This window comes from Oxyura jamaicensis, chromosome 1 (genome assembly GCF_011077185.1).
Source record: "Oxyura jamaicensis isolate SHBP4307 breed ruddy duck chromosome 1, BPBGC_Ojam_1.0, whole genome shotgun sequence".
Classification (NCBI taxonomy): Eukaryota; Metazoa; Chordata; class Aves; order Anseriformes; family Anatidae; genus Oxyura; species Oxyura jamaicensis.
In genome coordinates, this window is record NC_048893.1 from 37,634,138 (window position 1) to 37,655,905 (window position 21,768).

Below are 21,768 nucleotides of genomic sequence, written 5' to 3' on the forward strand. Positions count from 1 at the left end.
AGTTCGGGGCTACCTTGTAACTTCTCAACATCTTCAGCTTGCACAGGATGGAGCGGATTGTTTGTCAGACTACAGCAGCCCTGTCTAATTCTTAGATGTCTTCAAGCATTTTTGCTTAACTGTATGAAACTTCATTTTAACCTCTGTCCTTGTGTGGCAGAGACCACACCAATGTTCCTGATAATGCCGTGTGTACATCTTGATGATTGCACATAATAACTTTCCAGCTTTTAATTGAGTCTTTATGAACTTGATCGCTTCTGTGATCCAGTTTATCACCTGCAAATGAATCCTTTAGTCTGACTTTTTGCTATTTTATTTCCTGCTGTTTCATTTTTCAGTATGAAATTCTTCAGTAATGATCACGTTTGTCATAGTTTGTTGGTTGACAGATATCTAAAATATTGTGGCTATTAAAAAATCAGGTTTTGAAGTCATTTCAGTTGTCTTGATTCAGCAATGCTTGCTCAGAATTTTCAAAAGTATTAAGGAAAGTACTTAAAAATAGAGTTTAGGCTAATACATGTTGCTTAAGCTGAAATAATTTAAGTGTCTTAGGCTTTTTTCCCCTTCAGCTGGGAATTATGCAGCCTCAATACCCTTTTCTCTGACTTCTTGGATTACTTTTTTTTTCACAGTATGTCTGGATTTGGGATGAACAGAAATCAGGCGTTTGGAATGAATAACTCCTTATCAAGTAACATTTTTAATGGAACAGGTGAGTTTACTCACATTTATGCTGATTTTGAAGTACAGTAGAAAGATTTATTTATTTATTATTGGATAAGGCTGATTGGAAATACTTGGAGTGCAGTTGTTGCACAGAAGCACTGCCCTTAGAAAATAACTCTACGTGATCTTCAGCAGAGTCTGTAACCCTGACGTTAATGTGGGAAAAGTATTTTGTTATTTTAGTTTTAAGATTCAGTGGAGATAGAAGCGGATTAATGGTTGGTTTGTTTTTCCCATGGCATAACGTAACATAGGAGCAGTGTTATGGCACCCAGTGTTACTACTTCATGACAGTGGATTGTGAGCAGAATACTCACTGTCCCTCACGTGACTATAAGTTATACCTGGTTGGTTAGAAATGCAAAATTACGTATGGAATTGGAAAGGAAATCAGAGAAGAAAAGATTCACATTCCTACGAAAGCATTACAGAGGACAAACAGAGCAGGACAGCGTTTTTAGCGACCTCTAACTCCTTCTGAGCATCTGCTTTATAAAGGGATGCTTTCAATCACTTCTTTCAGCTGTGATTTTTCCCAGGGAATTACTTCCTCACCTGACTTTAATGATTCGAAAGAGGGAGATATTCCTGCTCAATGGTGCCATAGTTTTGTGGGTGCTGCGGTTTGTTGGTGGCCGCCTGCCCAGTGGTGCTGCTGATGTCACAGCATGGAAGGCTCAGCCAAGGGGTTTGGTGTCCCTGGCACCTTGTGACATCTCCACGGAGCTGTGCTGCTCACCTTGCCCGTGTCATATTTTCACTGCCGATTTAAAAAATATTCCTGTGTTACTTGTCCTGCGTTGGCACTGCACCTGCTTGAGCTTTATCTTGTCTTACCTATCCTAAGGAAAAAAAGAGCTCCTTGATGCTGTTGCTGCTATGGGTTATTATCTTCTCTGGAATATTTCCTTGACAGCTCCTTCTGTTTTAAATGGGCTACCTATCCTAGTACAGTAGTTTCACTAGTCTGCATGTATAAAATCCAGGCAGTGTTTAATTCAAAATGAGCAAACCTTGTTACTAAATGCTACTGACATGATATTGTTTAAAGAAAAACTTGATGCTTTTTAGCCTAGTCCCATAACACAGAAGTTATAACTATTTGTGATAATTATAGTAAGAATAAAAAGATGAATTTGAAAGAAGAAAATATATCTAATATCTTGCATATAATGAAGTCCTTTAGTAAAAAAAAAAATAAAATATGGAAATTTTAAATGCCTGCTTTTATTGTAGATGGAAGTGAAAATGTGACAGGACTGGACCTCTCAGATTTTCCAGCGCTAGCAGACAGAAACAGAAGGGAAGGAAGTGGCAATCCAACTCCATTAATAAACCCTTTAGCTGGAAGGGCTCCCTATGGTAAGGTTATATATTTGAAAACTCTTTGAATGAAATACGTATTCACTTGTTTCATCTTTTGTAATTCTTAGGACAATGGGTAGCCTTTTGTAAAATGCCAGCTCCTAAGTCCCATTTTTGTTTGGAAGTAAACCATCAGTATATCTCTATGACTGGAGATTCCCCTGAGGTTTTAGTATTAGCGCACACTTATTTTTAGATTCAGCACCAATAGAGGCTGCTGGGGTTTTCAGTCTGTGGGATAACTCTAAAGCTTCTCAACCTCAAGAAATGTCTTGAGCAATAGGTTGTTTTCTAGTTGCATGCATACAAAACCTGTTGAATTCTGAATAGCATGTTTTAGAAATAATATTTAATTGTTAGAGATGTTTTTGTAGCAGTTTTAAGCATACCATTTGTTTTCACTGTTTATTGATAGTACTTGCTGTAGCATTGTTCATTGTCACTCTTATGATGAGGATCAGATTTCAAAAAAGTAGCCTGTAAGCATCAACTATTATCAGTCAGATCCAAATCTGTGTCTTATATAACTCTTGCTGAACAGCTTAAAAATAATAAAAGGAAAAACTTAAGGGTGGATACAAATCTTGCTATTTGGGTCTGGAAAAAAAATAGGTAAGTTTAGCATGAAGGACAAAACTTTTTGTTACTGCTTTAGTAGACTTTGTCATGCATGTTGCATCAGCTGCTCTGAAAAGTTGCATTTATAACTTATTTTCGTGACACTTGTCAAATTTCCAACTAAAAATACCTTAGTCTTTTCCAACTAAAAAAAGCTAGTGTTTTTAGGAGATAGATCCAATTTTAATTGGAGAGAAATAATAGATACTGCATTATCAGGAGAAAGTAGCCTCATGGATTGGGTGTAACCAAGGCCCTCTGCTTAAGATAGCTATGAGAAACGGCTAAACGAGTTAAACTGAAGTGCTCCTGAATGCAGGCAAAAGTCACTCCCCCAAATAAAGGCACCAGAAAGTCATACTGAGAGTGGAGAACTAATATGGCTTGTAGCTAACACACGGTTTTCTCTCTCTGCAAGAGAAGCCTCTACTTGGAAAACTGATGGAAAGTAGGAGAGCGGTCCACGCAGATGCACTTGGAGCGTGGGTCTTGGGTTTAACATTTAGCAGCATTGCTGCATTAAAAAATATATAAAAAAAATAAAAATAAAAAGTTAACCACCTGCTCCTCTGCTTACAGCATTTCCCCATTTTGGTGCTAGCATACCTGTTTGCGTGACTGTGTGGTGAGCCAGGCAATAAGTGTCTGTCTGAAAAGTTATCTTGATCATCTGCTAAGTGCAGGGGATAGGTATCATGGTAGAAACAATTAAGACATAGGGATATGAAATGCACTGGACGCTGTCTCCACCAACAAAAAGTGGAGAGTGCTTTTGGTTGTGGTGAAGGAAAAGGTTTGAAACTCTGAGCAGAGGCATATTTTCGTCATGCTTATCTAACTTAAGACAATAAGCCTTCCAACAGTTTTTACATAGAAGGAGAAAATGCAATACAGTGAATTCATTATTCTCTTCACCCATTGGAAGAAATCGTAGTAACTCTGGATGAAAAGGGGTTACAGCAGAAACAAGATTAACTCTGTATTTTCTCAAAGGAGCTTTGAGCTTTAACTTAAGAATACTAGACAAAATCATACATATTGTCAGCTACTGAACCGTTTTAGATCTTACACATCTATTAAGAGATATTGAAAAATAGGCCCTGGACTTCCCTCTGCCATCCCTCACTTGTCGTGTAGTTTGCAAACAAGTCACTGTATCACTTATCTCAGCAAAGAGTATTTGCCCTTGGGTGCTTGGTGTGGGTTTTTTGTTTGTTTGGTTGGTTTGGTTTTGAACTGGCATAGAAAAAATGTTACTTTTCAGTAGTCGGAATCCATGTTCCAATGTGACTGGCCTACTTTTTTTAAATTAGGGTCAGAGCACTGAGAGTTGCAGGCTAAATGCTTTCAGTTTTCATACTGAAAGTAGGAGTCGTTCTTATGTCACAGGCAAGTATTTCATTGGTGATATGTTCTGTTGCAAGTTAGCTGGGCATCGTCTTAAGAATACCTGCTTCTAAAGAGATTATGCTAGGAAATTCTACATACAATTAGGGGATGGAGGAAAAATGTACAACCACGAAAACAGTACATCCTTCCTCCATCAGTAGATTTCCTTAAACACCACTATAATAATGCCTGTAAAGATTCTTTAATTATTTAGATATGCCAAATAGGTGCTTTTTGTGGTAAAAGTTTTGGGCTTCGTTCTTAAAGCAGTGAATTTGTCTATGACTTTAACCCAGAGTGTTTCTCAGCTCACACTTAAATAGAGGCTTTAGTCTAATCTGTGTGGATGTTTTAAGCGAATATGCTTTGTTTTGTTTTACCTGTTTTCTTTGAAAGTCGTTTCTGCTGTACAACATGCACATAATGAAAATGCTCAGTAAGCAAGATCAACAGCAGAAAATTATTTTCTTAGCAGTCATTTAATGTTATTCCTGCTTTCGTTTTGATGATAGTTGGAATGGTAACAAAACCAGCAAGTGAGCAGTCCCAGGACTTTTCAATACACAATGAAGATTTTCCAGCATTACCAGGCTCCAGCTACAAAGACCCAACATCAAGTAATGATGATAATAAGTCTGTAAGTAAACCATGAAGCTGCTTTTATTTGAAGTGTTCGTACTTTTCTTGATGGCTATATTACAAAAGACGCAGTGGAATATATCTGTAAGATTTTCAAATTCGCTCCTTTAAATTAATGAGAAATCTTAAATAAGCAGGTTTTCATCTGTGGCCATGTCAGTGATATTTCTCAGGAAGCTCTTTTGTTCCAACAGTCACTGTAACCTTGCTTTCTTAATTTTGTAAGAGTTCTGTGTATCCTTTTTGTATTTGGAGTGGGGCTGGGCAGGGAGGAACTTGCAAGAATACTTCAAAATCGTTTTCAATAACTGACGTATTTTTTTTAAGTTGTGCAGTTCATAACTTCCTTTTCTACCAATTCCAGCTCGTTTTTCATCGTTGATGCCTCTTAGTAGTAGTAATTTACACATTATAACATCTTTTTTCAAAGCTGTCAAATCCTTTAAATATTAGGTGTTACAATATCGAGTCAAGGTAAAATTATTGATGGGAAAATGAAAGCACAGGGAGCAAGCTCTCTTAATAGAGACCACTGCATTCATTGGTATGTTGTAGACTAGTTGGATACATTATATCTTAAATATTGCTGTAATTACTGTGTTTTTTTCACTGCGTACTCTGAAAGATGTGTAATAAAATGTTTTTTTATTACAAATGAAAGATAAATACACTGAAATTGGGGCGGCAGAGAACAGTGTTCTACAGAATTTAACAAAATGTTCTAGTTTACAGTTGTTTTATCATTTATAATTGCAAAAATATGTTAATTGGGGTGCCAAAAGTACTGATAAGTAGATATTATATGCAACTATGAACTCGTGTGGAAACTGAAAAATGTGACTTCAAAGAAGGTGGGACCCAAGTGGGAAGTCTAGCCCCCAAACTTTGCCACCAGTTTTATGGTATGGAAAACATTCTGATATGCTTAGAGTTGAACGGAAAGAGGGAGTAGATGTGATTCCATGGTCTTGCTGCAGAGTTGTTTTAAAGAATATTAAAGAATAAGAAATAACAGTTATGGAAAATACCTTTTGTATTTGAGCTTTATGAGCTCCTGGAGAGCAGCAAGAGTTTTCTTGCCAGACCTAGTGTTTACATCTCTTTCTTGATAGTTGCAAAGGTGCCAACTGTATGTTGTTTGCACCTGAAATTGGCTTGAGTTACTGTCTATTGCTACATCATGGAGTGTTACGGACTGCCAGAGCAAGACTGTTGGAAAAATGTATGATGTGATGAGTCCAAAATACTTGCTAACCACAGACATTTGGGATATCTGTTGTGTGCTCAAACACAGGTGTAAAATATTTTCTTATCCTTTTAGATTGCAAGCTATAGGCTCATTAATAGCTCTTTTTGTGGGGGAGGTATTTTTTAGGAAGCGTTAAATATTACATAATTTCTGTCAGCAGAACACAAGAGTTTCAGCTTTGTTCCAGTTTAGTGCCTAATATATTAGAGTGACCTGATGTACTGTTCAGAGCTGCCGACCGAAAGATACGGTTAACCCATCTTTCCATTTTGGATTGTTTCCATCATACCAACTCTACAAATTATTTTTAATAGAATTTGAATACATCAGGCAAAACATCATCCAGCACAGATGGGCCCAAGTTTCCTGGAGATAAAAGTTCAACTACGCAAAACAACAACCAGCAGAAAAAAGGGATCCAGGTGTTACCTGACGGTACGTATTGTTCCACTTTGTCCTCTTCAAAGGTTTTGGCAATCCTTTAGAACATCATGTTGATCTCTCCACTTCTTGAAAGGAGAAAATTAATTTGTTCTTCTTGCCCAGGTCGGGTTACCAACATTCCTCAAGGGATGGTGACGGACCAGTTTGGAATGATTGGCTTGTTAACATTCATCAGGGCAGCAGAGACAGATCCAGGAATGGTACATCTTGCATTAGGAAGTGATTTAACAACACTAGGTCTCAATCTCAACTCTCCTGAGTAAGTTTCTGGTTTTTAGTACTGTCTTCAGTTTTGTTTTTATTATGCTGTCATTCATAATAATAGGCTCACTTAGCACACATAAGTGTCAAACCCACACGATGTTTTGCCAAATAAAATTTGAAAATGTAATGACAGTAAAATAAAACTTTCATAAACAAGAGAATTGTGCTTCAAGGCATACTGAGATCTTGTTTTGCAAGCTTTCAATAAACCTAGTGGCTTTGTTTATTCTCCTAACTCCTTCAGGACTTTCTTCAAGGAATTGACAGTGTATTGTTAATAAATTTCATGTATACATTATTTTTCAAATAATAATATTCCTTGAGGATATCTACATTTAGATGTCATTAATTTGGGGGTAAATATTAGGACATTAACAGTGTTTACTCTGCACCAAAAATGAAAATAAAGTGTTATAGTTAACTTCCAGTCATTCAGTTCACCTAAGTTTAGTCATCCAGGCTTCCTTTAGAGGCAGAGGAGAGAAAAGCAATTGGTGACTGCACAATGGTAAGAGAAGTTCTTAAGATAGTAAGGTGAATCACCAGCCTAGAGTGCTTCTTTTTCTCTACCTGTTACAGATGGAACTTAGATGATCAGTTTGGGGAAAAATGCCTGACTTGGGGACTGCAGTTGTATGAGATAAATTGAATTTCTGGTACCCTTTCAGCTGAGAATGTCCTATCGTGATTCTTAGACTCTTGAAGAATTTTATACCTTTGCTCTTTGAGGGAGTCTCTGAGGGAGACTATAGGCTGCTGGTTTATTTTAATCTATGAAGATAAAAGTGGTAGGAAGCCTTCCTAGTGTTTACCATATCCTTTGCTACAATATTTCCATGTCCTGATTTGCTGTGTTAAATTATGTAAATGGCTTTTTTCATTTTTTTTGGCACAGAAAAAGCAGAAATCAGTCACCTTACTTTCACAGCAGTGCAGCTACAGACTTTCACTGAGATTGTATTTGTGCAATTGCACAAATTGGGGGGGGGGGGGGGGGAACAAGATACTTGCTTTGGATAAAGAGTTGTGATGTTTATTTCAGCAGAGATTGTTGTAGTATTAGGCTTTTTGGCAGTGTAGTATATGTATCTTAAGGTTTCTGTATCATGTATATAAACAAAGGCCAAACAGCATACATGCAGTTTCTGTGTTTCATAAATTCATGCACAGCTGCACCCTGAACGCGTAAGTTCAGGGAAGACATGAATGGGGATATCAAGGTGAGAGGGAAGTCACAGGAAAAATGGCTCCTGATCTTGGCTATCTTGAAATTATTGGTGTTAAATTACATATCTCTTTCTAGAGGTGTAGCTTTTGGAAGGTATAATTTCTAGAAAATCTTCCTATGGTATTTGCATCAAAATTAGTCAAATTGTCATGTCATTGGCACTTGTAAAAAATATTTCAAAACCACCTCCCAGACTCAGTCTTCTGGTACAACTGTATGCTGTTACTTACATTAACTTAATAGCTTCTTCACTTATGTTAGCCTCACAGCTCCCTTCTCCATTGAATCTAACAAGTTCCCACTCCCATCCCTTCCACAACATGATGAGAATGCATAATTAAGAACAATTAAACTGACCATGGCTTGCTCCTTTCCCTCGGTCGTTTCAGAATTTTCAGCACTCGCTGGGAGATGGGTCACCTGAATCTGCCTGATAGTAAAGCCATTTGCTGTTCTCATCACAGTTTGCTCAAACATAATTTGAGGACAATCAGCTGAAAATAAAATTCCTTTGCTCATAAAATATCTAAAAGTACATCTGTGTCTGAATTCTTGAGCTTCTGTCTCACTGTTCTTTAACACAGGTGAAATCTGGTTACGCAGCTACTTTTGCCAGGTACCAGCATGCAGAAGTAGTAGGGATAGTATTTCTGGCTATATTATTTGATATTTTACACAATGCTATGTGTTAAGCTTTATTTTAGGCATTAAAACCAAGCTTAACCACCCTATTGGAAAGTCTGTGTAAAACTAGTACCTCACTGCAGAGGAATACTAAACGTGCTTTGGGATGACTTGTAGCTGTGTTGTACAGTTCCTGAGGACAGCATCTAAATTATTAGTGTATGTACATAAAACAGTATACATGTATACGTGGCATGCTGCTGCTTTGCTTTAGCAGGTGTATGTTAAATAGCAGATCTTTTTAAAGCTTCTAACATTTTGTTACAATATATAGGATGTTTATGATGATGGATGGAGGGATATAGATTTAGTATTTAAGCCAGACAGTTCTGTATCATAAAGTTAGTTTTAAATTATTCTACAGAAAAGTTTGGTGGAAAGCCTGTGCAGTCCTTAGTGTCTGGCCTACTGTCCTGCCTTATGTTAGACATCCTTTGCTTGGTTTACAAATTGTCATTTGAAAAACTAAAAGCATTACACAGTTTTTGGATTTTTTTCTGCCTTGTGAGGTACTTCTGATGTTAAAGACACCTATACCACTTGAACACTTAGCACAATAAATGTGCTTTTAGAAAAACAATTTTAGAATTCTGTATATATTTTTATTTGAATTAACCCCTGCAACTCCTAGTTTTATAAATGTTTTCTGTACAGGTAGGTTAACATTCATTTCAGTTGTTGAAAGAATGATTATGTATTGCCTGTGCAGTCCTGATTTCTTTGTTAAGAGAAATGTTTTTCATTCCTTAAGATAAATTAATATTCTGCATGAGCAACAATGAAAATACAAATGGCAGTATTTGATTTAAATCTTCAGAGATCATGCAGTAGTTCAGTCCTTTTCAGAAGCACTCGGAAATGTTAATCAAGTGGGTTGTATGCTGTCCGATATGTCCTCAAAAAATACTAAATTATTGAGTTTCATTTGTGTCACAGAGGGAACGCTGTGCACAAACTCTACAACTTTTATTGTATTAAGAAGTGCAGTTTGAGTCTGTAAAAATTCTTTACCCTAGGGAATGAGATCTCTAGGACATGCATGATGTGATGAAGCTGCAGGAAACTCCTCTTCTTGGGCAGTGCCTAGCCAGGCTTTCAGCAGAATATTTTAGTTATTTTCAACATTGCAAATTTTGCTACTGAAATCTTCCTTCAGACTCTATAGCACAAGCTTTTGCTAACACTAGGATTGGTTAACCTAGAACCAGACTGACACAGTTCTATCAGTGTAGTTTTTGGCCCATATAGCTCAGCTGGGAGTTGCTTGTGCTCAGGTAGTTTGTAGGCTTCAGCTATTTTGTAGCAGCTATTAAGCCTTTGACAAGAAGGAAGCAAAGATTTAATAGAGCATACCATACACAAGTTTAATTTCCACAACATGCAATAATAGCCTGCTGTTGTGGATAAGTGAAAGTACATTGCAGCTACCTGCCAAAAGTGTATTTTACTTGGTCCTTTTTTCATTCCTTTACCTGTTGATTGGAAAACTCATTTCTTGGTACATCAGTCATTGCAGTAGTTAAGGTTCATAATACTCTCTTTATTGAACTAATGACTTTGAGATGTTAGCAAAATCTATTTGAAAGCAAAGTATTAAGTCTTAATAAACTTACTTTAAAATTGTACTGGGGTTCAATGTATTAGAGGTCAGAGAAATAAATGTTCCTGATCAAGTTAAAACACCACAAAAAATTGGATCCATAAAAACGGTTGGATCCCTGGCACTGAAGTTGGGATGATAAGTAAGGGATAATAGATTAGGAAGGAAATCTTGGCTCTGTAGATTCCTAAGGAAGTTTAAATGCAACCTTTCTTTGCATATTAAAAAGAAAATGAATAAACATAGCTATTTTAGGAAAATGGGCTGGAAATTTTTTCCTCTCCTTCCTTCTCACCCCAGATGTAGTGATGTTGGTTGTGTGGTACATTGATTATATTTTTAAAAAATATTGTAAATTCATATTTTTCTTTTTCTTCAGAAATCTTTATCCCAAATTTGCATCACCCTGGGCATCATCACCTTGTCGACCTCAAGACATAGGTAAGAGAGAAATGACTATTCAATTCAATATTAATATTTGCAAATTATATTCATTTACATGTCTTAATAGTTGCATCAATTCCGATTCTCTTTTAGACTTCCATGTTCCATCTGAATACTTAACTAACATTCACATTAGGGATAAGGTGAGTACGTGTGTGTGTGTGTGCATATTTTTTGTTTGTTTATTCCCAGTAATTTTCTGAATTTTCTTTCAGATAGGTAATGTTCTTCAAAATCAGTGCATTTTATGGATGTTCTCAATCTTTTTAAGATCAGTGATGCGTTAACCAGCTAATTATATGTATCATGTACCCATTCCACCATAGAAAAAGGAAGGGAAAATAAAACTGAGAATGGGCATGCTTAGTTAACAAATGCATTATGTTTTTACGAGTATTTCCTTCATGCAAAAACCAAGTTTGTTATAATCCATATACAGTAATAATTTTCAAATGCCATATTAAATTGAGACATTTCTTCTTGAGATAAGATTGTGAATCAAGATATTCTCACATTTATCTGTTGCTTCCCATGTATATTTGAATAGGAATTTTTGTTAGGTATGTTTTCTTTCAAGTACTGTAGTTCCTTAAGAGGGATTATTGTGAAATATGGTAAGAAATGGTAGTAGTGTTACTTAATACAGTGTGAAGTGAGCAAATACATTCAAATGGTTTAAAAAAATAAGAATAAACAAATAGATGATGGACACAGGTACAGAGATAAAATTCTATCTTGCTGATTTATTAAGTCCGTTTATTTTCCTACTGTATCCCGTTAGTTGGAAAGGTTAACAAAGTGAAGAAGAAATGATTGTTCTAATAATTGCTACTCTTGTTATGTTAGATTATCATTTACAACACACTTAGGATGGAAGCACATTCTGGATGTATCCTTGTGTTATTTAAGTGGGATAGTATGTCTTAAAACATTTATCTATTGTGATTTTTCATCCTCATTTTCTTCAATCTTTTGCAGCTGGCTGCAATAAAACTTGGCCGATATGGAGAAGATCTCCTGTTTTATCTCTATTACATGAATGGAGGAGATGTATTACAGCTATTAGCAGCAGTAGAGCTGTACGTTCAAACTATTTTGTCAGTCTTATATGATTTAACCTATTGCAGTAATGAAGTAGTACATGTAATAAGAAAGAAGACATTGAAAACAGAAGCTTAGACAATCTAAAGCTGGAAACCTTTTTAAAAATGCCTCCTCCAACATTGGTTCTATTTTGTACCTTTTATTCATTCGTATAGTGGAAATCAATTGTCTATGTCACACATTTGGTATTCTTATAAAACAACGTGAAAAAGTGGTATGCAGATGCCAGTAGTTGTTAAACATTGAAATTAGCCATCTTCAGCAAAATGAAAATCAACAACTTAGCATAAAAAGAGTTTGTTGCTTGAACTTACCAGACTGCTTGAAGTTTCACGTGTGATGAGGTTGACATGTAGTACTTGTCTGGAAGAGGTGTGAGATAGCAGAAATATTGGTTTGGTTTTAAATGCATTGTATAATTTTGATTTAAACTATTTAAAAAAAATGTAGTTTATGAAGTCAAATTGAAGTAACTAATACTAAATAATATTTTTTCCTTCCTATTGAAAATGAAAGATTTAACCGAGATTGGAGATACCACAAAGAAGAACGAGTATGGATCACCAGGGCACCCGGCATGGAGCCAACAATGAAAACCAATACATACGAGAGGGGAACATATTACTTCTTTGACTGTCTTAACTGGAGGAAAGTAGCTAAGGTACCTCTTTTCCCTTGTGAGGATATTTTAAGTCTCTCAACCATGTATTTTTAGAAGGACAGAAACCCAAGCTCCTCCCAAAAGTCTGGTTTTTTTAACCTCCTATCCTCCTAACGTTTAAGTTCATGGCCTAATGAACTAAGATTGCCTAAAAAGAATGTCTTGATTGTGGAAAAGGAGGAGCTTCTCTCTATTTCCTGATTACTTTGGGAAGTACAAGGAGATAGAACTTGTCATTTTCATTGTAAATTATGTTGAGATTGAAAACTTTTTTTTTTCCAAGTACAAAATTATAGAATGTAAGGGATTACTTGGCATTTAGAAATTGTGCATGCAAATAAATATTTTATTATTTTTCTTTAGAAAATTGGATAGGAAGCTACCACATCAGACTTTGGAATTAAAAATAGGTTTTTGGTTGGAAGGATGCTTTTTTTTTTTTTTTCCAGACATTGCCTATCCCTAGCATAATGTAGGACTTCAGTGCTCTGTTGTTTGAACATCCAAGTATTTTGAAATAGATCACTTTTAGGGAGGAAATATATTTTCATGATGCTTTTCTGTATTCTAGGCCAAGAGGCATTAAAAAAAACACTAAAGAACAACGGTCTTCTCCCTTTTGCACTTGCGATAATTTGTTTCTTTCTGATCATGAGTATTGTCCGTAATGTTCACCCTTTACTTGCATTTTATTGAATTGTTCTTCATTTCATCCACCCTCCCCCAAAGATAATTCATTTTCAGGATCTTAATATCTTCAAACTTTTAAAGCGATCTTGTACGGTATCTTTTCCTTGCTGGATCATGATTTCTGTGATTTCTTTACTCCACAAAAGCAAATATTTTCCTAATGAGGATACGTGCCAAAACATTTTTTGAGTGATCAGGAGTATCGTCATTCACTAACCAGACTAAATTAATCTTGAAGCCTTGAACTAGAGATGGGATTCCTACATGTTGGAACTATGCATTGTGGTTCTGCGTGTTTAGGTCTTTTTTTTTTAAATTGAAATCTTTTCACCTGGAGCCTATCTTCTGCATTGCTCTCTGATGAAGCATTTCATTTCTGTGATCAAGTTGCATGTACAAGCTTTGAGATGATGAAATATTCCATTGAATTGTTTGTGTGTTGGTTGATGTGTTTTCAAATGTCAGCTTTAAATTGAAAGGGTTAGACTTGAGTATTCCTGTTCCATTAAGAGCATTAAATTTCTTCCTACCCAGTATATTGAAGTTTGCCATCATCTAGAGATTAACTAGGTAGGATTTTTTTTTTCACCCAATAAATTCTCTTAGTCTGTGGAACCTCTTGAGAAATTTACATTTTAATTGTCTTAAATGATACGGAGAGCTCTTCAATCCGTTTGCACGTGTGATCTGTTGCCTCTGCTGCTTCTCCAGTGGTCATAACAAAGCCAAGATTCCAAACTGAAGGTTTTAATAGCAAATTTTGCCTATGTAACTTCCCGGGGGTATGAGCAAGGTGATTCCAAGACCTTTAAGCAGGCATCACTCACCTCAAAGGAGAAAAACAAAAGCAAACTTTTAACTTCTTTTTGAATTATTTATTTCTTTTTTGATATACCTTAAGTAAAACTTAGGTTTCCCAAGGCACTGTTTAAAGCTATTTTATTTTTACTTGAGATCTTCAGAGAGGAAGTAGTCACTTTTTGAAATAATAGATTTCTTCTTTGGAGTCAACTTAATACGTTCTGTTTATTAATGAACCATAAGAGCCTCATGTAGGTACCTACTCAGAGGATCAGATTGAGTTTTTACCATATTTGGAAACAAAAAATCTTTTGTTAAGAGAAAAGTGGTGCCCATTGTATAAGGATAGTAACCCCTTAGTGTTGCTTCTTTCCCTACCTGTAGCAAACGTACCACGGTGCTACTTCATGTTTAAGCACTACTTTTGAAGATGGTATTTTCTGTATTTAGATTTGTAAGAGCTGTCCTGAAATTCAGCATCCACTGCTTGAGTTGTTCATTGGCCCTCTACATCCCTTCCTCTGCTAAAAAGTCAAGCTTGCTTCATATAGTAGGCGTTCACGGACGTAGTGGTGAAACAGATACACAAAACACTGCTGTTCCCTAAATGATTTTGCCCGAGATTTGTACAGATTCTCTTCTCTTTATGTTCCATGCTGGAAATAGTTTCCCTAACATTAAAAAGCAACTGATAGCTAGTGGGGGGGATATAATTTTCTAGTCTTCTAGCCGCAGCAGTAAGCTAACAGGAAACGTGATTTATTTCCAATATCCGTATCAATTCCAGTGTCTTTTCTTCTATGCTTGCACATTTCCTAATACAAAAATTGGAAATGGAATATTATTTCGTATTTTCAATTTTAGTTTGGTGCAAAGTGCACCAGGCAAATTGAGTATTGATCGTAGGAAGCTAGAAGAGGATTTGAGGAAAAATTGGTATGTTGTTACGTGGAAAAAGAATGACTTATTGGAAGTAATTTTGTGAGACTTCCATCTACAATAAGGAAATAAGAACTTCTATAAATGTATGTCAAGTGTGTTCTTGGCATTCTGTGGTAATGATGATACCTCTGATAATAATTTCTCGAGTTGACATTTCTTAAGAGGTGTAATACAACAAGAGTAGCTATATTTGATGACCTTTAAAGCAGAGGGAAATATGGCCAAGTAATTTTTTCTAACAAACACAGGAGTATTAATGTTTCAGGAAATTAAAACTATAAGAAGCTGGGAAAAAAGAGAATTCTGATAAATTGCAGTTTTTTACTGTAACAGCTATATTATTAGTGAGTACTGGGAATATCCGTTCCTTAGAAGGCCACAATAGTAACTGCTCTTTTAGTGGTTTAATTAGTGCTCTTTTGGAGCAGTCAGACAAGAATTATTTCTGGTAAATTACTCTCTCCTATTTATGTGTGCAAATTAAATTATTTTTCAAGGTGCTTTATCAATTCATCTTCTGTTTAATGTGTACGCTCAAATATAGGGCAACAGATTTTAACGTGCAATTATTAGCTTATGTATTTATCTACAAATTAATAACATTTAATTTTTAAAGTTATACTGCATTACAATTGATACAGTGAAATGTAACTGATTACTGTGGATAATATTACTAAATCTTACAGCTAAGTTTGTAAAATGCAACAAACGTGGTTTAGCAAGTTGTGAAAATCAACCTAGATACTGTCAAAACAAAGCCCGATAAAGTAGACTGCATAACTTCTTTCAAGAAAACATTTTTTTATTAAAGAATAGGCTCTATTTTCTATTCCTAATTCTATTCGATTTCCTAAAAGAAGAAAATGCAGCAAAATAGCTGAGTAATGAGACAGTTCCTAAACTGTTAAGTTTTAATTAATTCCACGTTGATATGTGGTTTTAAATGTGAATGACAATTAACTTCAAATTCACCTTAAATGTCAAACAAAACCCAGGAAAATGCTGACTACAGATATGTCTCTGTATATGGTTTTTCATCCTAGGGCATGTGGAAAGTACAATATGGTTAAAGACACTTTGATTTTTCACTGAGGATTTGGCTTTGTAGTTTGCTGCTGTTGAGGAGACATGAAAGACACTCAAATGAGAGAGGAAGGGAAGTGGATATGAGACCAGTAATGCCTTCTACAATTGCACATTTACTGAAATCCTGATTTAAATTGTCTGAAGTATAAACTGCCTGGAATTTCTCCTTTGAAAAGTAAGGAGAATTAATCCTGGTTAAAGGGGGAAAAAAAATCTAAAACCTTCTACTTTCGTTTTGTATTTATAAAGTGTGGAGTTCTTTATGGGAGAGAAGGTTTAATTTCCAACTGTTCATTTGCTTGTAAGGGTTGCTGCCTGTATTAAATTACTTTCTATTATTTTAAGATCAATATTAATTTACATATTTTTATAATTGCTAGAAAGTTAAATTTGTTCTTCTAATAGAAATGTGCCATAGCATTTTAATTTAACCTTGGCTCTTTGCATCCATCCTTAATCCAGTAGAAATGCTGCTTTTTTGTCCCATTTGAAATATCAACAATCTCCTTTGATGGATTACACAGTCCAGAATATTTTGGCTGGACACTTGGACACTTCCTATTCAGCAAACTTTGTTTTGATTTACTCTATTAATGCTATGGATCACCTTAACCAATTCTCTTCTATCTTTAGTATTCTTACCTATTATTGTTTGTTTATGTGCAGGCTGATGTCACTTTGCCATCAAAATAAGTTTTCAGAGTGACACGAGACGTGATTGATTTCATTGCATAGAACAATTTATTACTTAGTGTTGCACATGTGCTCTAAGTTTCCACACACACTTACTAGTCATTATTCTTGGTTAATAAAAGGTATTTATTTTTTAATAATTACTTCCATATGGAAAATAAAACAATTTAGCAAATGTTTGTCAATGGATAAGTGGCATTTCTACACCTTCTTTGTATCTGTTCATATTCAAAAATATCAGTGCTGCTGTTCACATCCTAAACTACAGTGGCCCCTGGAATCAAAAGTAAAGCATAAAGTACATGTAATATAAGTATTTTTCTATATGTAATAAATAATTGCCTTTTAGTTTTCAACAAGTTTTGGTGAACGAGTTCTTTTTTTGGTATTGTCAGATATATCTTTAGGTATTCTTAAACACTGCTGGATATTGGGCTTCAGCGTTGCTGACTCAGGGATATAAATCAAAAAGGCTCTTTTAAGCCTTTTACTTTAAAGATGAATGGCAGTTTGAAGTATCAACTCGTACTTCTAAAGCAACTTTAGAAAATCCTATTCCTTCTTCTAAATGAAGGGTTTTCTGTTTGTGGCGTACAAAGCACTGCTCAAGCTACCGAGCATTTCCTTCAGACACACACCTCATGCAGAGCAGCTACTGCCAACGGTGGCATGCAACCCCAGTAAGTCTGGAAATCCCCTTTTTTAGGTAATTGGTACTGTCTTACCAGCTACTTAGGTAGCTGTTTTCCATGTAATTTCAAGGGTGTTTCAGAGCCTGTGAAGGTTCAGGTAACCGATCTAAGCTTTTATCATTAACCCTTTCTTTTGTTTACAATTCTGATAAAGAAGCAATTCCGCAGTGGCTGACAGTAGATTGATAGTAACCTGCAGACCCTTCCGTGGTTATGTGCACAATGAAAACTTTGAAGCCAGGAATGAGAGAAGTCTGCGAGGTATTTTTCTATTATAAAATTACATCAGATTTACTGAAGACCCACCCAACATAAACCAGCTTTTGGCACCAAACTACCTGCATAGATTTGTACACCTTGGTCTTGCTTCTGACAAAAGGAGAGAGCAGGCATTTCTTCAGTACCAGCGCGTGTATGGATTTGCACGAGAGGAGAACATACACCAACAGATACGTGGTGTTAATCAGGATTGCCAAAAGCAATTGACCTGAATGTGTAACTTAAAGGCTACACAGGGTGTAGTGCAAAAAACAGGGAAAGAGAAAAACCGGCTGGAGCAGACAGCAGAGAAGCAAAAACAAGGTAGACATGCAATGCTTCAGTGCAGATGGCTATAACCTCACATAGGCTTTGCTAGGATTTTCCAGGTTTAGGTACAATATTCTCTTGGGAATACAGACTTAGTGAATTCGTAGCATTTTCCCCTAATTTATTTCATTACCATGGTCAATGTACTTTCTGTGCCAGATAGACCTTGTTTTTGCAAGAGAGATCTGGGAGCTGGATTTCCTAGATGTTAGTTCTGATCTTGCATTGACTTTTTCCTTAGTTTGTCTACCTGCAAAAACTAAACTACCACGCTATTTAATCACTTGAGGGAGTGTTCTAAAATCTGTTCAGTACTCTTAGCGTTTCTACTTGGGCATAAAAAGAGTGGGATAAGTTTTCTCTGTAGATACAGATGATGATCTGCTGAGGTTCACCATGCAGTTAGACACAATAAATGACTCTGTGTGTCCAAGGTATAGCTGCTGTTGAATTAACAGGAAGTAGCCTTAAAGAAAATTGTGCAACTTCCACTTACTCTGCTTCTTGAATGAAGATAAAATGGGGAGGAGACACAGTTAAGCTGCTGAAAGGATCTGAAAATGTAAGATTTAAGTAAGTCTTTGTACATTTTTGCATGTATGAAGTAACGAGCACCACACGTCAAATGTGGTTGTGTGCACAAATTAAGGTCATGACGGGGAAAACTGTTTTTTCTTTTCAGTGTAGTAATCAGGGTGCATTTAGACACCAGGGCTGGTTACAGCCTGATTTGTAGTAACTGCTACAGTCAGATTAACTCCTGCTAGATCACTGAGATGTTTTACAACTGTGCAACGCAGACACCCTCAAACAAAAGGCAGGTGATTGTGCCAGTGAGACACTAAAGCTACTTATTTATGCATTAGAAGCTTGTGTGGCATCTGAATACATAGGAAGAGATTTTTATTTGATATGGTTGTTTATAAAACACCAGGTGAATTTCTCACGAAAGATGTTGACAAATTGTGATACAATAGTGAGGAACTCAAGAAGTGCAGGAGGGTTGGCTAAATAAATCTGAAGCTTAATTTTGAGTATGAAATGTGGTGGCATATTTTGTTCAACTCTGGCTTAAGTAGGTTTCAGTAGTTTGTCCCTAGCGTTTTAGGTCATGTTTCCCAACGTTGTACTAAGGAGAAACCTAGCTAGTTTAACTTATGCTTGGGCCTGGTAGTATTGCACAAAATATCTCAAAACTTCAGATAATCCAAAATAAGACTCCTTCTGGCTTTCAACATTTCAGACGTACACCTTTCTTCATAATTCAGCTCATGCAATGATTGTATGTATGTGTTTTATGAGTATACATGTGTGTATATATATATGTAATTGTTTGAGATCATACCAGAGGCTTTGAGAGTAATGTATTGTTTCATTTTTATAAAGAGAAAGAGCCCATACATTGCAGGTGCGATGGCTCAGGATATTGAGGTTTTTCTAATTAAAACGTAGAATCCCAGCTAGAGAAATCATGAGGTTTTTGCCTTAAGGTAGATGAGGACTTGATCTCTTCTGTAGTTGTGCTTTTCAATCGTGGCTTGTAGAAAACAGATTTCAACAGTTAAATGATTTGTTGTTTTATTTGGCTTTGTCTTTTTTTTTTTCTTTTTCCTTTTTAATTGTAGGAGTTCCATCTGGAATATGACAAATTAGAAGAAAGGCCTCATCTGCCATCAACCTTCAACTACAACCCTGCTCAGCAAGCCTTCTAAAGACTTCCCTTTTCTTGGGGTATGGCTGTCTCAGCACAATACTCAACATAACTGCAGAACTGATGTGGCTCAGGCATCCTGGTTTTAATTCCTTGAGGATCTGGCAATTGGCTCATGCGAAGGGTCACCATTTGAGGTCCTGCCTTACTAATTATGTGCTGCCCACCAACTAAATTTGTAATTGTTTTCTTTAGTTTGAGCAGGGTCTGAATTTTTGTTTTTGTTTTATTTTTTTGCCAGCAGACAAGCTTGGGTCTGTAAAGACAAGCAAGTACACTGACAAAAGTTTACCACTTAGTTTTCCAAAATGTAAAAAGGAGGAAAAAAAAGAAAAAAGACAAAAAAAAAGAAAAAAGACAAAAAATTAGACAACAAAATTTGCATTGTTCATTGTAGCACTATTGGTAATAAAAATGTTTGTGCATTTTTATGTGAAGATCCTTCTCGTATTTCATTTGGAAAGATGAGCAAGGTTTGCTTCCTTCATTTTACTTCCCCTTCTGTTTTTGAAAGGCAGTTTTCGCCAAGCTTAATGCAAGAATATCTGACTGTTTAGAAGAAAGATATTGCCACAATCTCTGGTTAGTTTCCAGAGTTGTGTATTACTGAGCTTCATCTTTCCAGAATGAGCAAAACACTGTCCAGTCTTTGTTACGATTTTGTAATAAATGTGTACATTTTTTTTAAATTTTTGGACATCACATGAATAAAGGTATGTATGTACGAATGTGTATATATTATATATATGACATCTATTTTGGAAAATGTTTGCCCTGCTGTACCTCATTTTTAGGAGGTGTGCATGGATGCAATATATGAAAACGGGACATTCTGGAACTGCTGGTCAGGGGACTACTTTGTCGCCCTGTGCACTAAAGGGCCAGATTTTCAGCAGCCAAGGACATCCATACCCAAGTGAATGTGATGGGACTTAAGTGAACTGAGACAATTCACTCTGGCTGTTTGAACAGCAGCGTTTCATAGGAAGAGAAAAAAAAAAAAGATCAATCTTGTATTTTCTGACCACATAAAGGCTTCTTCTCTTTGTAATAAAGTAGAAAAGCTCTCCTCACTGCAGTGTTGACTTTGATTTGAGATTGTGAAATTATTTCTTCAACAATGAAAAATGGAAAAAAAAATTGAAGTATTAAAACTATCAAGCTGTACAGTGGTTAAGGCACTTGTTGAAGAGTCTTTTTGCTGCTGACAAGTAATTTTATGAGAGAGATTTACCTTTTTTTCTACAGTAGGCCGTAAAGTTTGGTCATCTTGGTTTGAAATCCTCAAAAAAAAAAAAAAAAAAACACAAAACACATCATTTGTCATTTGTACAGTGGGGGGGGGCATTTCATATGATAAAAAGATGCTTCAAGAACTCATCACAGAAGGAAAGCTTGAAAGAAGCTTGGGTTAGAGCTGATCATACCTTACTACCAATCTGGTACTTTCCCACTTAAGATAGATACACGTTTCATTAGATGATCACAAGTACCTGGACTTCCAGACAAACGTGAATATACATGGTTTGTGGAAAAAACACAATTCTTCTTGAGAGTGGAAGAAGAAAAACCTGAACCGTTTGAATAGTTTCCTTTCTCTTGGTGTGACTGCTATTTCTCCTTGAGTTGCCTTTGGTAATGCAAACCATTTCAAAATAGCTGAAATTACCATATAAGAAAAACCAAACAACAACGAAGTCAGTATTTTTAAAAAATATTTTTATTTCTAGATTTTAACCTATTTTTCAATGTAATGCAAAATAAAAATAGCTTCATGGAATTAATTGAACTGTGAACATCTGAAATTGACCATTCAGATGTGTAGCAATTTTAAATTCTACACTTTTATGTGTAATTTAAGATGATAGACATAAAAATGCCAATGATAATCTTTTTATTTAACTGAACTGCTTCCTCAACTTGAAATAAGGGATGTTTATAATCCAGATGATGATTAACACAGCTGAAAAACTTAGCAGCTTTTTCCTTTCTCAGAGTGGATACAAACGTGTACGTGTATTTGACTACTCAAGCGTACACCTCTAAATTTGAAAAAGGAGACTTCTCCAAAAATGCATTGCTCACTCCATGATAAATGTGATTCTTTTTTTATTTATTTTTATTTTTACTGCCAGAGGTCTTCT

At 35.8% G+C, this 21,768-nt stretch overlaps 1 protein-coding gene across 3 annotated transcripts in view; it reads left to right on the forward strand.

Moving 5' to 3' along the window:
* CNOT2 (CCR4-NOT transcription complex subunit 2) overlaps window positions 1–20,702 on the forward strand; it is a 60,055-nt gene extending 39,353 nt beyond the window's left edge. For all 3 annotated transcript variants that reach the window (XM_035335599.1, XM_035335600.1, XM_035335605.1), the window contains 10 exons: window positions 639–718; window positions 1,969–2,094; window positions 4,617–4,741; window positions 6,307–6,427; window positions 6,539–6,695; window positions 10,592–10,653; window positions 10,750–10,799; window positions 11,635–11,735; window positions 12,277–12,421; window positions 19,539–20,702. In XM_035335599.1, coding sequence (XP_035191490.1) covers window positions 639–718; window positions 1,969–2,094; window positions 4,617–4,741; window positions 6,307–6,427; window positions 6,539–6,695; window positions 10,592–10,653; window positions 10,750–10,799; window positions 11,635–11,735; window positions 12,277–12,421; window positions 19,539–19,625 — 1,054 coding nt within the window. In that variant the 3' untranslated portion in view covers window positions 19,626–20,702. The remainder of the gene's footprint in view (window positions 1–638; window positions 719–1,968; window positions 2,095–4,616; window positions 4,742–6,306; window positions 6,428–6,538; window positions 6,696–10,591; window positions 10,654–10,749; window positions 10,800–11,634; window positions 11,736–12,276; window positions 12,422–19,538) is intronic.
* Window positions 20,703–21,768: the final 1,066 nt, after the last annotated feature.